The sequence below is a fragment of the Amaranthus tricolor genome, chromosome 1, assembly GCF_026212465.1.
Source record: "Amaranthus tricolor cultivar Red isolate AtriRed21 chromosome 1, ASM2621246v1, whole genome shotgun sequence".
In the NCBI taxonomy this organism is placed as follows: Eukaryota; Viridiplantae; Streptophyta; class Magnoliopsida; order Caryophyllales; family Amaranthaceae; genus Amaranthus; species Amaranthus tricolor.
The window spans coordinates 10,057,135-10,072,795 of record NC_080047.1 but is presented as its reverse complement, the minus strand read 5'-3'; the positions used below and the strand labels follow the sequence as shown (position 1 = coordinate 10,072,795).

The following is a 15,661-nucleotide window of genomic DNA, read 5'->3' as shown; positions in this document are numbered from 1 at the left end:
ACAACGCAAGGCTTGTCCCATAAGGGGACAAGAGGGGCCTATTTTCCGAGCCTATCAAGAAATTAGAAAAACGACGGTTTAAATTTTAATAGTTAGGGCTTATAATAGTATATATTTTGTAATTAAAGACCTATAATTAATATTTCGCTTTAGGCCTCTCAAATCTCAAAATCGACCCAATGTCTCTATGTTAAGTCCAACCTGAGACCCCATGAAAAGGAGATTGGGATACAAGCAAAAGAGACCTTTGATTGTGAATCTTGTCATGCAATCACTTTTTAAAAATTTTACAAATTGGAATGGCTTTGATAAGAAGAAACAAAAGAGCATAATGTCTATTGAAATGCGGCAAGAGCTAAGCTTAAAGCTCACTTTATGATCTAGTGATTCTAATTAAGGATAGCAGTTTCAGATTAAAGTATAATTAGGACTTAATTAATTATGTAGTGTAGTGGTAAGAGGAATAACAAACTGAGAATGCTTCTTTCTTAGTCATTAAGGGTTCTTATTTTGGGGTTGTGATGCATGTGGAGAATAATGAACCAAATATTAAGCAATATCTACTGATCTACATATCTTTACACTTGATTAATACACAAAGGCTAAGTATTAAATAATCATGATTAATATTGTTATTAGGCCTTTTTATATACTTGACGTACACTGAAATAATATGCACCAATCTTAGATTTAAAGACTATGAGTTAAAAAATGTGAGTTAGTAGAATAAAGAGTTAAGGAGTATATTTGTTTGTGCTAGTGAATAAGCCATTATGGAGTATTGTACACTTTCTTTTATTGTGTATTAAGTCTATATGACTAAGTCTTAGTAGCTAGTAGGTTAAAAGAAAATTTATATTAAGTTTGAAATTTATTGACAATTTATTTTTAATTGTTAATTTGTGTCAAAATATAATTTTTTCAAACTTTTCTTTTTAAAAATATTTCATTTTTTATTCTTTTTAAATGATGAAAAAATCTCATAGTTCAAGATTTTTTATTTAAGCAACGCTAGAGTATATATATAATTTTAGTGGTTAGCTTTCAAAATTGAATTCCTTGTCAATGTGAGCTTCTCTAATGATCTTAAGATCATAAGATGATTAGCATTTAATTACGTATTAATGAAAAATAGTTTGAAATGTATAATGGGCAAAGACTAAATGATTGACTATAAAATGTATTTTGATGTCTCACTCAATTTTACAATAGCTTTTTAACTTAAATGTAACAAATTGAATTAAACGGATGAATAGTATTTATTTAATTTTGAGTGATTGTGGTTTATGTCGTTTTGGGTGTGGTGTATGGTGAAACAAGTAAGAAACAAACAGCATATGTTCATTAATAAGAAAACATGAGTTAAAAATAAAAGACTAATGAGTTCATTTTCGTTTTACAAATGTGAATTTGAATATGTATCACAAAATCAACTAATATAGAGTATATAACATGTTATAACCCTTAAACTTTTCTCATACAATCTTGATTTGAGAGTTTAATTGACTGTACAAATCGCTTTGTATCCACAGTGTATGATTTGTCAGCTACCTTTTCTCCAAACCCTGAATTTGTTCAATAATACTAAGTTGATGATTATGAATATGACTATGACGGTAAAAAAAAGTCGTTGGATAATAATTCCTAACAAGATTGAAAAACCGCGCACTTCACTTTACGAACTAATATAATCATTATTAGTATGATTAATTGATTATCATTCACCAATGAACAAATTAACAAGAAAATTGAAATCATTAGTATAATCATATGCTTGTAAGTTTCTTACATCATATCTTTTATTATACAACTAATAATTTAAGTGTTATAATCTTATAAACCTTTTAGTAAAACTCTTAGGTAAATTGGAATTTTTTGCTTTTAAGTTGATCATCTCTTGCAAACTAACCCAGCATCACCATGCATTCCACTAGAACAGTTCATATGGGCAAGCTCCAAAGCCTCCAATGAACTCTCTTCTTGATCACCATTAAACCTCGAAGCCAAACAATCGGTAGCAAAAATGTTACTAGCAGCATAATCTTTATCGCCTCCCATAACCGCCATTTTAGCTCCTACGTTCACTTTGCTAACATAGTCATTGCCGTATGTTTTTCCTAACACTCCATCAACTTTCCCGGTTAATGAGTAAAACTTAAATCCTAGATCAAGATGCGCGTAGCAATCCTCTTGGGTAATTCCGTAGTTGTGAATCCTAGACTCTTCCTCGGTGATAGGTACAACTTTAGCCGCGATTTTGAGTTTTCCTTGGACTTCAACAATGACATTGTTGGTTCCGGTGTTAGCCCTTGTTATGGTTACTTGAGGAGTGGATGTGGACTTCCATTCGTAGCCTAGGGTTTCCTCAAGATATAGGGGTTCTCCATCGAAAGCTATTAAGAGGCGATCTTTGGCATCGTCCCATATGGAGGTCTTTTTGGCTCCTATAAAGAGGCGGTGGTTGTCAAAGAGGATTCCGATGGACTCAACCCAAGTAAAGTCGCGTCCCATGTTTATGTTTCTTTTGCCTATGAAGTGTGCATTGATGTGGAGGTTGGGGTCTGTTACTAGACAAAAGTCTTGGTCTTTCTTGCCATGGAAGTAGAAGGTGATTCCGTCTCCACCAATGAAACGAGGATCTTGGCATACTGCTCCTGGATAGTCACAACCTACAATGGTGCACATACAATTTATAATAGGAATTTTAGTCATTACTGATATTTTTTGTTTAGAGAAATTTTAATGTGTTAATAAAGTTGAATGTTGTTAAGAAAATTTTGGTTAAAGAGAATAGAGGCTTACTGCAAACAGGCTTGCAAGTAACACAATCAACTTGACATGAAGTGGGGCAATTGGCAGGGCAAACATGGGGTTGATTGTAGCACTGTCCATAGTTCTTGTTTTGGCATCGAACTCTCTTCCTAGCAGCAACACCAGAAGAATTTGGAGGTGGAGAAGACGGCGTTGAGGGAGTCGAAGGGGATGGTGTTGAGGGAGTGGAAGGGGATGGTGTGGAGGGTGTGGAAGGGGATGGTGTTGAGGGAGTAGAAGGAGATGGAGTTGAGGGAGTGGAGGGAGATGGTGTTGAAGGAGTAGAAGGAGATGGAGTTGAGGGTGTGGAGGGAGATGGTGTTGAAGGAGTAGAAGGAGATGGTGTTGAGGGTGTTGACGGGGATGGAGTTGAGGGTGTTGACGGGGATGGAGTTGAGGGTGTTGACGGGGATGGAGTTGAGGGTGTGGAGGGAGTAGAAGGAGATGGTGTTGAGGGTGTGGAAGGGGATGGAGTTGAGGGTGTGGAGGGAGACGGTGTTGAGGGAGAAGGAGATGGTGTTGAGGGTGTGGAGGGAGTAGAAGGAGATGGTGTTGGAGGCTTTGGAGAAGGATTAGGTGTGTAGGCCGGTGATGGGGATGTCGGTGTAGGGCTTGGTGGTGTTTGTGAAGGAGGCGATGATGGAGATGAAGGTGTGGGAGGAGATGGAGATGGTGAAGATGGTGGGGTAGGGGTGGATGGAGAGGGGGTTGAAGGAGAAGGAGAAGGTGTAGAAGGTGTTGGGGGAGAATAGTTTGGAGGAGTTGAAGGGGATGTCGGTGATCCTGAATTATCATCATCACCACCCTTTTTACCACCCTTATCATCACCATCGCTTCCTTTCTTACCACCCTTATCATCATCATCACCGCCCTTTTTACCACCTTTATCATCACCGTCACCTCCTTTCTTACCACCCTTATCATCATCACCGCCCTTTTTACCACCATTATCATCATCATTACCACCCTTGTTACCACCCTTATCATCACCATCACCTTCTTTCTTACCACCCTTATCATTATCACCGTCCTTTTTACCACCCTTATCATCACCAGCACCTCCTTTCTTACCACCCTCATCATCATCACCACCCTTCTTGCCACCATTATCATTTTCATCTCCTTCTTTCTTACCACCCTTGTCATCATCTCCTCCTTTCTTACCACTTTGATCATCATCATATCCACCCTTATCATCGTCTCCTCCTTTCTTACCACCCTTATCACCACCATCATCACCGCCTTCATCCTCTGTTGGCGGTGATGATCCAGGAACACAAAGAGGCTTGCAAGAAGCACATTCAACTGTGCAACTATCAGGACAAAACTTGGGACAAACATGAGGTAAGTTGTAGCAATGCTTATACTTCTTGATGTTACATGTTGCATGCGAAGGATTTTTCGCAATTCCAGGAGGAGTTGCGGCCTCTACCATGACGGCCAACAACAAAAGAATACACCCAAGATAAAACATCTTGGGCAAAGCCATCTTCAACCAAGTATTCTCAACTTGAAACGAAATTTTCAAAATAAAATATTAATTAATTCTTATTAACAGATAAACAAGATTGTTTGAGGAATGATAGTTTGCAGCAATGCAAACAACTACTTATATAGGAATGTATTAGGCAGTCTAAGTTGACAAACTACTAGTCTTCCTTCAATATTGGGTCAATGCCTTTATCACATTATATTAATCCTTTAAGTCATCTTCCACATGTATTTACAACAATTAACCTGCATGTCATGTGCATGGCAGTCTAAAAAATAAATGTAGCTTATGATATTCTTCTAAGAATGTTGCGCAACCAAAGCAGGAAACTTTATTCAAAAATATACTAGTATTAAGTGACTTCCACCAATAGTGTAAAAAATACGATAACAGTCGCGAATGTGGTTACGGAACGCTGATGCGTCAATAGGAGTGATGCGGTTATTATAGCGCCTAAAAATCAGTCAAAACTATATGTTGGGATGAGTTATTCCACATCGATAAATTGAAAATGGTGTGCACGCTTTATAAGCTATTAGAGACCTTCTTCCCATTGCCATATGGTTTTGGGATGGTATATATCTCTTTGGCTTATGAAGTGTGTGCACTTGTGTCCCTCGTTAATATGCTGGCATTTACAATAAGTCCAGCCTAATTTAACATGGTATCCGAGCCGATGGTTCGATCAACAATTTAAAAATGGTAGGTTCGAAAAGAATGGCGTTCCTACCCTAATTGATTACTCCCACATGCGAACTTGACGGGGGTTCGCATGTGAGGGGGGTGTTGGGATGAGTTATTCCACATCGATAAATTAAAAATGGTGTGCACGCTTTATAAGCTATTAGAGACCTTCTTCCCATTGCCATATGGTTTTGGGATGGTATATATCTCTTTGGCTTATGAAGTGTGTGCACTTGTGTCCCCCGTTAATATGCTGGCATTTACAATAAGTCCAGCCTAATTTAACACTATAAGATATCCCTTGATACAACCAAAAACGCGATTTTTTTACACCGTTATAAGGCGGGAATATTGGTTTGTTTATTTTGAAAACCTTTACAATGCAGCTGATGTGTGATCCGATGCGGCCTTGTTTTTACTCTATGCTTCAAACTAAACTCTCGTCTAGGCAGGGAATAAGAAATCAGTTGTACGCAACCTTATTCTTAGAATAGCAAATAGCTAGTTGTACAATCAGAGGAAAAAGACAACATGGAATCAGCTAAATTAACTGAAGAAAAGAGGGTAATGGTGTCTTTCCCTTGAAGTATAAGCTTAGATTCCAGGAATAATTCAATGGTTGTTTCTCTGATGATGCTTATATATGAAGATGATTATTATCATTAAATTATGATAGAAAGTGAAACTATTTGGGAAGAATAATTCAGCACATTAATTATTTATAGCGTTAAAACAGAATTAGGAATATTTCACACTGCAAAATGCTATGCTTCATTTTTAGTCATAACCATTTTTGCTGTGTTTGGAGGTGTGAATAGAGGTGGAAGAAGCCATTTTAAGCAACAGAACCTTTACAGGAAGGACTAATTAAGAAGAACAGATTCTCACACAAAACAAGTTTTAGGTCGTTTCAAACGATATTTCATGGTTTAGGCCGAAATTTGACGATACGATGACCGTATCACTCCTGTTAATACCGTTTTACCATTTCTGTTACCGCAACCACAACCAATATCGTATATTTACAATATGGTGGCTAGTTCACATTTTTATTGTACAAAAATCCAATATGGTTTTTTGGTACATATACCGACTGCAAGTAATAGTGTTTGGAAAAAGTATCCAACCCTTATATGGTATTATATGTACAATACAATGCTGTCTTAGAAAAGAAAAACTCTTGAAAAGGGAAGTAGCGTACATTCAATCGACATTTTTTCTAGATGGAAGTCACGTAATGATATTGGAAAATAAAATGCTGTAACGAAATGTTGTAAAGGGGTTACAATCTTACACAAGAGGAGCCTTTTCCCTTCTTTGATATGGTAATCTTTCCATAATATATAAGTCCTTCACTGGTAGTAGCCTGTGTTGCTATTATACAATTTCGAGTCTTGATGTAGGCAAATGCCTTACATAGCCAGAACGCAGAAAGTTGTCTATCCTGCAAGATCCTAGAAACATTAATTTCAGGTTGTGATTCAATCGCAGCAGCAATGCGCAAAGATTACCATACCGCCAGAAAATAGATGAAATTGCATAAAAATAAAGAACTCAGAACAGCTTGCATACATGAAAAGATCTAGCAAAATGAAAATGGATATACATTCAAAAAGGTGTAACCGTTATAATCTTCTGATAATAGTTTTTTATTTTTTATTTTTTTTATACGAGGATAGGCTAGAGAATCTCGATAAGCAATGGGCGAGAGAGAATAGAACCTTCTTATAGGTGTTGCGAATAAAACACTTGTCACAAGAGTGATAGGGAAAACCCTTAACCATAGAGTAAAAAAGGCAGCATCGCATTGGTCGTGTAGTAGTTTTTAAAATAAACGAGCTGGTATTTTCAGTGATGTTAAGGTGTAAAAAATTGCATTTTGGGCCGCTTCAAGGAATATCTTATGGTTTCGATCGATATTTAGGTGCTATAATAACCGCACCACTCCTGTTACCGCATCAGCGTTCCATTACCGCGATCACGACCATTATCACATTTTTACACAATGCCCTCAACCACTAGGCAAACCCATGATGCTCTAATGGTGTTTATCTTATATTCAGTATATAATAAATACAATCAGCTGCGAGTGCAAAAGGTAATCAAGGAGAAAAATATTTTTCGATTTTAGGCAGGAATTGCAAAAATTTGAACCCTATTTGACTGTCTCCTTACCTTACGCCGTTCCTTTCATTTCTTCTTTCTCGATCTCTCCAATGTTTACATAAAGACAATAAAACATGAAACTCAAATTTGAAACCTGATTCCAATTGAAATCAAAATCAGGAGATTATAATGTATTCTTGTGAACACATCACTTTATGTAGAATCACACAATACATATATTCTCTGAGTCAAGACGTACCAGCCGACCTTTAAATTTTGCGAAATGGAATATACTTACCATGGGAGTTTCATTTTAGGAGAATGCATCTTATAGGGGATCCCTCAGCACCCAACATCCTTAGGGGCAAACAACGAACATCATACATTCCTACCGGAACACCATCCAACTTTAGACCTTCCACAAGTATAATTTCCTGCAGCATGACACAAGAATTAGCACTGTTGTAACATTATCTTGAAATGACATCAGTACACAGGATACATAGATATTATATAAGATGCACAATATATCTTTGAACGACAATTGCCGTCAACAGATAGTACAATATGATAAAGATAGCAGAAAATGTGAATGCATAATCTACCATAAGAGAATAATGCAACCGGGAAAATAAATAGATCTTCCAGGATCATCAAGTTGTACTATCTGTTGATGTTAGAAAGATCTATTATGAACAGGGTAGCCTCATTCTGGATATGACAGGGAAGCCAAGACAATAAATGAAAGATAGCTGTCCTGAATTCGCAAAAGTGTCAAAGGTTGCTCAAAGTCCATAGAAATTATTCAGATGACAAAGGTTGGTTAACATGTAATGGTTCCGAACAATACCCATTCGAAACTGATGTGTAACTTCTTAAAATCGATCAATTGCCACCAATTCCGATTGAATTTGTAAAGGCCGTAAGTGATGCTCAAAAGAACCAAGTTGGACAGTTTAAGATAGTGGCTTCGCTCCAGATGTTATAAAACCCAAAACTGACAATTGCCAAAGCAAACACATCTTCAAAGTTAAAAATCACGTATCGTTCCAGTATTGGTATGAGAAATATCACAACAAAAAAGCAACGTATTAATTCTGACAATATGGAGTCACAAAGGATATATATTATTCAACCCTATATAATACTAATTGACAATTCGAAAAATCAATTCCAATGATCCTCTACGTAAAAATACTCCTCTATTCATTCCTATATATTATCATATGCTCTAACAAATCCAATTCTCCATGTCATTATTCACTTCCGTTATTGAGTTTATCTTCGGCATACCTCTACCTCTTCCTCTTCCTCTTCAAAGCTCCTAAAAGTTCCAACCTTTTACTTTTTGATCGGTGCATCTTTCAGTCTTCTTTGCACATGAATATTTTAACGTAAACAATTTTTATCATTTAATTTTCCATATTTGCGACTCCAAGAATCTTTTTTTTGTGTCTCTGTGTCAAATTGTATCCTTTGGTGTAGGTTTAGTAATCCATCTTAAGATATGAATCTTGCATCATAGAGTTTAAAAAAGGGTTTAACACAAAAGCACGAAAAAGTAATTTCCAACAAGTTCAAAAAAGAAATCCCATGTTCAATTCATTGCAACAACTAGTTCCATTAAGTTGATATAAGCTCCCAAAAAATTGTCTCAAGGATATTGTCCTTGATAGAAATATTATTAGAAACTGTCGTATAAGTTTGATTGCATAACCAGACAAAAACCAAGGTCTACTACTCCTACATAAGATACATTAGTACTCAAGCAACCGTATCAATAAAGCTGATTACAAGGCAAGTTGCAACGTAAATATATAAAACTGTCATAAGCTCATGAACACCCCAAGCTTCACATTTACAATAGAAAACCTTTTTGTATTTTAAAGTTACACTTCCTTTTAAAGTCCTAATTCTTTTTACCTTAAGAGAAGATTTCAAGGACAATAAATTAAAATTGAATTCCAACAAGTTCAGGTAAAAGAACCCAAGTTCAATTCATAGCTACAATGAGTTCTAGTAAGTTCAGATATGCATCAAAAGATTCAAATAAGTGGAGTTAAGGTCAAAAGAATATAGCCTAATATTTGTCTTTTTTCTTAAAAAGCTTTCTTTCTAATCACATAAATAAACTATTGCACTAAATTCTGATAGTAGTTACAATAAAGCTCTTACCCTAATTCAAAACCAAAAAAAAAAAAAAAAAGAGTAAAGCTCTTACTCTACTTTCAAGGAAAACAAGATGAGAAGGAGCTAGATGATCGAAAGCAGCAGCAGATAAGTAGTCAACACCTACACCATTGATGTGATAATTAATACATTATACATGAAAACACTTTTATCTTATACATTCTATAACAGTCTTCACATCATTCTTACATTAGCCTCACGAAAGGGCATCAAGATAATATTTGATGGCCCAAACAGAGTACATAGACAATCCTAACCTTAGTAAAAAAAGTTATACATTATACATTATAGAATCGTACATGGTAGTCTAACTATAACAATATTTACGGTCCGTTTGATCAGTGGTACTAAATGGTGGTAATGGGAATGATTTATAGCGTAAAATTTCATCAAAAGTTCCAATTATTCCCATGGTAATGAAACGTTGATCACAAAAAAGTTTTTTTGTTTACAAATTTCCATTACCACCTAATACCACCTCTCCCAATAGTAATGCATTGAAATGAATTATATGAAGAAAATGAGATGATTGAAGTTGGACAAGCATGTTCAATAAAGTAGCCAAAAGATTTTTCAACCAATATTACACCCATTTATTACCACCTACCAAACGGGCGTTAAACAACATGGTAAAGAAAAAGAGCTTCCATTAGTACTAATAATAAGTGCAGGCATTATTATATTTACAGTACTCGTGCATAAATTAGGTTTCATTCACAACTGAAAAATGAAGGCATTGATCTCTAGAATAGAGAGTTGGAGGAGATTTATGAAAAAATTACCAACAAGCTTGATGTCAGTATTTTCTACCAACCATTTTGCCCCATCTGCCATGAAAGCCACGTAACTTGTATCGAACTCCTTCTGGAACATAAGGCCCCTAGTGTAAGCAGAAATAGTAAATCACTTTCTTATGATGTGTAACAACTTTGGACAAAATTTAGAAGACACTAGATGACAAGATTGTATGTTAATTTAAACTTTGAGTCATTTAAATGATGATCATAAGCTTTTCAAATCCATCTTACAATAGAAGCTCAGATACCGACAACAATCAACAACATCATATCATAACCATCACATCATAAATCATCATAATTATATCACAAATACTAATAAAAGAGTTCACATTCTAAGAAACCATGACAAATGGTTAAAATTTTTTGGTTGAACATTGCATACTTGGCAGTCTGTCACACACATAAAGATTTCAAGATTCATAAGTCTAACAGTCAGTCAACTGAGTCAGCTAAGGAAACCACAAGCTTTATCTTGCATTTATACTCATTTATCTACTTTCCGTGTATATTTCTGGTTTCTCTAATCTACTTCAATAACTATCTAAGAAGATTACTCAACAAGGAGTTCAAAAACCTCATAATGCATATAGATAATGATGCAAAAACTTCTTTCTTCCAATGAAAAATAAAAATCTTCACATAAGCTAGTTTTATGCAGAAGTTGCAAGGATGGGTTATCATTAAGCATATTGTCGTAAATAAATAATAAGTCAGTGCACTTAAATTGTGATAAGATACCATGCTTTTGGAATGTCGTGCACGGAAGCGATAACATACCATATGAAATCACATGCCAAAACTAGTACGATACTTGCCAACCGAATTCCTAAAAGAGAGGTCCTTTCATCAAGTAGTAGTATGAATTGACATATATGGCAGTTAATAAAGGTTTAAGTGAATCCTATGCTTGACATCTTAACTAGAAGAATCTCAATGTCAAATCCTAGTATTTCATTACAAATATCCAAAATCTTTGAGGGGTTACTCTAGGGGAAGGGTGAAGATAATAAAATAAATTAGGGAGACCAAAGAGCCGAGACATTAGCAAATCAATTACAGTCAGTCGATTCGCTAACAAAATGATTATAAAAACAAGTCTAATTTCTGGTTTTTTAAATGGGAAATTCTATGATGTAAGATAAAAGTATAGTAAATTATAACATATGAAATTAATTCATAACATGTATAAGGGCTCAAAAGTCGAACCACAAACCCAAAATTCATTTCTATTACTTTGACCAATGAACTTTCCTTGATTTTGTAATATTTAATCAACCCTTATATCATAAATTATAAACCAGAAAGGGCTCGGGCTTAAAATAGTTGAGGCACGTGTTTCGAGTCTTCCCCAAGCCCGTGTTGCTTCACCAATGCTCTGGAGTATCCTCTAAATTGTCCTTAACATTTCACTCAAAAGCATAATATTTTGCATAAAAGCAATAGAAGTGACACAATAGCTAATATTGCAACCATGAAATTCAATTATGCTTTTGTGATTGAATGAATCAAGTTCTCTCACTAAGCAATATAGCTAAGAAAGCGATGCTTGAAAAATTCTATTAGAATTTCAAGGACATCTACGAATGATCAAGAATAAGTATGCCTGGAGGAATAAGAGCAAGTGCCAGTTTACCTGTCTGTATTTAGGGTTCTGAAAAGCACACGACGAACTCCTTTTGGAATTTTTAGAGACTTCATCACATCCGCTGTATAAAAATATGATGTTTTAAGTGCCTTCAGTCTATTAATGCATTCCAACGACAGTAACTTATGAATATGGCAACCAGAAAACGAATGGGATATAGGCCCAATCTAATACTAAAATGTAAACGAACCAGTATGACAAGTCCATGTATTTAGCAATGCACTAAAAGAAACAAATATGACACAAGATGCTGTGTAAATTGCAATTAATGCAGTAATTATCTGTGTGCAAGCAAGCAGATATACATAGCTAGAACACTTGGTTTAGTTAAGATGTGAAACATTCATTATTCACCCTCGATGAGCATGAAGTTACAAAAAATGACCCAAAAAACTAAGCTTTCTCATGTTTATAAGGAATCCTTCCATGATATAACAATATACCTTACTAGATTACAAGTCGTCAGCGGCTAGCCACTGTAAAACCAGTTCATTGTAGGAATGGCTTGTCCCACATTGATGAATTAAAGATGGTATACACACTTTATAATCACCGATCAAATGTTGGCACTGACAATAAATCCGGCCCAATTTAACACTCATTACATGAAATGTGACAGTGACCAAACCCATGTAAAGCCTTTTTTTTTTCAGCATTTGCTCTAGAAAAGTGTGATGACTTCACATCTGTGATTTGACAATAATGTTTGGTGATACAAGCTACTTCGTTAAAGAGATAGTCAATAATACTAAGCTTGTACCATAATTTGGAGGATGAAAAAATTAAAAATAGAGAAAAAGAAAAACAATGATCCTTTGTTACACAAAACAAAAGATGAAAAAAAAGGGAAGAGATGTTTATTCTTTCCAATTCAATCAAATTTTAGTTAAATTAATATATTGTAGTCAATAACAAAAACAAAAACACAAGTACACAGCAATGCCAAGTCACTCTCAACAATATGAGGTCGGCTACATTAATCAAAGCAAATCAAATCTTCACTAACAAAGATTATATTTTATTCAATCCTTTCTAATACTAATCTAAAACTAGTAAAAATCCAGCTTAATGGTATCGTAACCGGTAAAAGGGAAAAAACATGGAAATCTAGCTTATAGTTGAGGCATAACCTAATTATAATAGGAGAAATTGATTCCATGATGATGGTCTTCTTCAAAATCTCCTACTCTTAACTTAGCAACAAGTACAACACAAAAAAAAAGTAACTCCTTTATTGAACATTATTCAGAATAATGATAAATATGCCAATAGACTCATATACAACAAGACATAAGGGAAAGTTGCCCATTGAGGATCCATCCTAAAACCAATTGGTCATAGTACACTCTAATTTTTTCACGTGGGATTACGTGTGGGTTATTTTTCAACAAATAATACATGCATACAAGTTAAGAGTGATACACTACCAGTTATGTTGCTATCCCTCGGTACATCAACCACCAGTGCAGGACCTACAATTAATTCCAAACAAAACAGTAGCAATAATCAAAATCAATCACCAACCAACACAATACACTAGTTCAATACTATCAATTGAAAATCAAAAACAAATAACAGATAATCTAATTCAACATAATAGCAAATACCCATGATTCATTATTCATTAACACAAATAGATATGAACGAAAATCAAAAAGTAACCCACAAGTAATCTCGAAAACTAAAACCCTTTTGACATACCATTAAGAACATCAAGATCAAGAGTATCAACATCAAAACCAGCATCCAAATAATGGTTAAAGAAATGACCAGGAGCATCAACATGGGTCCCAGTATGAGTGGGAAGTTTCATATTAGAGAAGTTAGCTATTGAGCCATTTCTCATGGTTTGAACAAGCCAAATGAACTGACCCAAACCATCAATACGAGCAATGAAATCGGGCATAGATGGGGTGATACGGTGGGTGATATCGATTATGCGGCCACCATCACCGAACACCCTAATCAGTGGATTAAGATTGATTGATTCTTTCATGTATTGAGCGTTGGATGACGTGAAGAAGAAGAAGATGATGAGAAGGAGTTTGATGTTGATCATAGTGGAAACTGGAGTTTTCTGAGGTTGGTGAACGAGTGTAAGTGAGAGTGAGAGGTTGAATATTGTTAATGATATTAGAACAAAATAAATAAAAATACATGTTCTTAGTTTTGTTAAGCTAGTCTTTCCTTTTCTTAGTTTCTCTTTCTTGATAAATATATATATATATATATATATATATATATATATATATATATATATATATATATATATATATATATATATATATATATACTTTTCTCTTGTATGCATAAGAATAATGTTTCATTTTTCATTATCAATAATATTGTCTTCTCTTTTCTCTCTTTCTCTTCTACAATTTATTACTAGATCTCATCACAAATGGGTTATACTTCAATCTTCATCATGGTATCAGACGCCTACAACTCCTCTTCTATTCATTTGGTAACCATTCTTTACTGATTTTTTTTTTACACCTGATTTTTTTTTTCTTTCTTCTTCTTCCTTCCTCTGATTCATCTTTCTCCTTTAATCATGTCTACTACTCAAAACAATTCCGGCAACAAAACCCTTGACCCCATTCAAGATCCCATTTCACCCTATTATCTTCATCCTAGTGATTCTCAGCTTTTATTGGTTCCCATTCCCTTCAATGGTACTGGATTCAACGATTGGAAAAGATAAGTTACAATCACTCTTTCATCCAAGAATAAACTTGCTTTCATTAATGGTCAAATTCCACAACCTAATTCCACTGACCCTAATTTCAAAGCCTGGGAAATAATCAACAGTACCATCCTTTCTTGGTTTATGAAAGTGCTAGATCCTCAAATTGCTAGAAGTGTGTTGTATTTCCCCACTGCACAAGAAATTTGGCAAAATCTTGAAGAATGATTTGGAATTACTTCTGGAACACAGATCTATTCTCTCACCCAACAAATTTTTGACATTGACCAAGGTTCCGATTGTCTTTCCACTTATTTCACAAAGATCAAGATGTTATGGGATGAATTTGATACTTCAAATCCTCTACCTACTTGTAATTGTACCAATTGTACTTGTGGAATCAACAGCAAATTACTACAAATGCGAGAAGAACAAAGGTTAATTCTAATTCTTATGAAACTTAATCCTGCCTACAAAACTATCCGAGGTAATATTCTCATGCAACAACCTCTACCTAGCATATCTTATGCCTATAGATTGATCATGCAAGAGGAGAAACATTCTACTTTAGTCTCCCCCATTAATCCTACTACTGATGAGGTTATTGGTCTTGCTGCCGTTAATAAACAGAAATTCTATAATACCAATACCAATACTGCATCTCAGTCTCAAAATATCACCTATAGACCTCCTCACTATGGCACTAATAACATCAACACAAGAAAATCCAACCTATTCTGCAACTATTGCAAGAAGCAGGGTCATACAAAAGAAAATTGCTACAAATTGCATGGTTTCCCAACTAATTCTACTAGAGACAATTGGAACAACAAAAAGGTTGCTGCCATGGTCCAAGCAGATAATTCCAACAACAATCACACTGCATCTCCAACTCTTACAGTTGATCAATACAACCAACTTCTTTCCCTTCTTGGTCAACATGATACTCAAAGTCTTCCAATAACTGCGACTAATAATGATGACAACACCTGCCTTTTAGCTGGTAAATCTTGTTTTCTTTCTATGACCAACTCTACTTGGATAATTGACAGTGGAGCTACAAACCACATATGTTGTGATCTTTCTTTATTTAAGTCTTACACTGATGTTTTTGATAACATTGCTAATACCATAACCATTCCAAACGGCAATCTTATAACAATAGCTCATAAAGGCACTGTTATTTTAAGTCCAGATCTCATTCTTAACAATGTTCTCCATGTTCCAGCTTTTCATTTCAACCTAAT

General features: G+C 35.0%; 2 protein-coding genes across 3 annotated transcripts; both read right to left on the bottom strand.

The window, feature by feature from the left end:
• Window positions 1-1,739: 1,739 nt before the first annotated feature.
• LOC130825101 (uncharacterized) lies at window positions 1,740-5,853 on the bottom strand. The gene is made up of 2 exons (XM_057690146.1): window positions 2,803-5,853; window positions 1,740-2,669 (listed from the first exon to the last, which is right to left on the bottom strand). Exons 1-2 carry the CDS (start codon window positions 4,298-4,300, stop codon window positions 1,891-1,893), a joined length of 2,277 nt encoding a protein of 758 aa, XP_057546129.1. The 5' UTR covers window positions 4,301-5,853; the 3' UTR covers window positions 1,740-1,890.
• A 130-nt stretch (window positions 5,854-5,983) lies between these two features.
• Window positions 5,984-13,904, bottom strand: LOC130825110 (cyclase-like protein 2). Of its 2 annotated transcripts, none has more exons than XM_057690157.1 (7): window positions 13,430-13,904; window positions 13,156-13,200; window positions 11,717-11,789; window positions 10,066-10,163; window positions 9,315-9,385; window positions 7,392-7,527; window positions 5,984-6,431 (listed from the first exon to the last, which is right to left on the bottom strand). In XM_057690157.1, the coding sequence occupies exons 1-6, from the start codon at window positions 13,785-13,787 to the stop codon at window positions 7,402-7,404; spliced, it is 771 nt and encodes a 256-aa protein (XP_057546140.1). In that variant the 5' UTR covers window positions 13,788-13,904; the 3' UTR covers window positions 5,984-6,431; window positions 7,392-7,401. The 2 variants fall into 2 exon arrangements, with proteins under 2 accessions (XP_057546140.1, XP_057546147.1); XM_057690164.1 differs by having other exon boundaries at window positions 6,094-6,441; window positions 13,430-13,878.
• Window positions 13,905-15,661: the final 1,757 nt, after the last annotated feature.

What these genes read in the sequence shown, in the direction of transcription:
- LOC130825101 (XM_057690146.1), bottom strand. Translation starts at nt 4,300, where the DNA reads ATGGCTTTGCCCAAGATGTTTTATCTTGGGTGTATTCTTTTGTTGTTG. An exon ending in TACTTGCAAGCCTGTTTGCA is followed by an intron (nt 2,670 to 2,802) that starts GTAAGCCTCTAT and finishes GCACCATTGTAG; the next exon opens with GTTGTGACTATCCAGGAGCA.
- LOC130825110 (XM_057690157.1), bottom strand. Translation starts at nt 13,787, where the DNA reads ATGATCAACATCAAACTCCTTCTCATCATCTTCTTCTTCTTCACGTCA. An exon ending in TGATCTTGATGTTCTTAATG is followed by an intron (nt 13,201 to 13,429) that starts GTATGTCAAAAG and finishes AATTAATTGTAG; the next exon opens with GTCCTGCACTGGTGGTTGAT. An exon ending in GAGGGATAGCAACATAACTG is followed by an intron (nt 11,790 to 13,155) that starts GTAGTGTATCAC and finishes ATTTTTATACAG; the next exon opens with CGGATGTGATGAAGTCTCTA.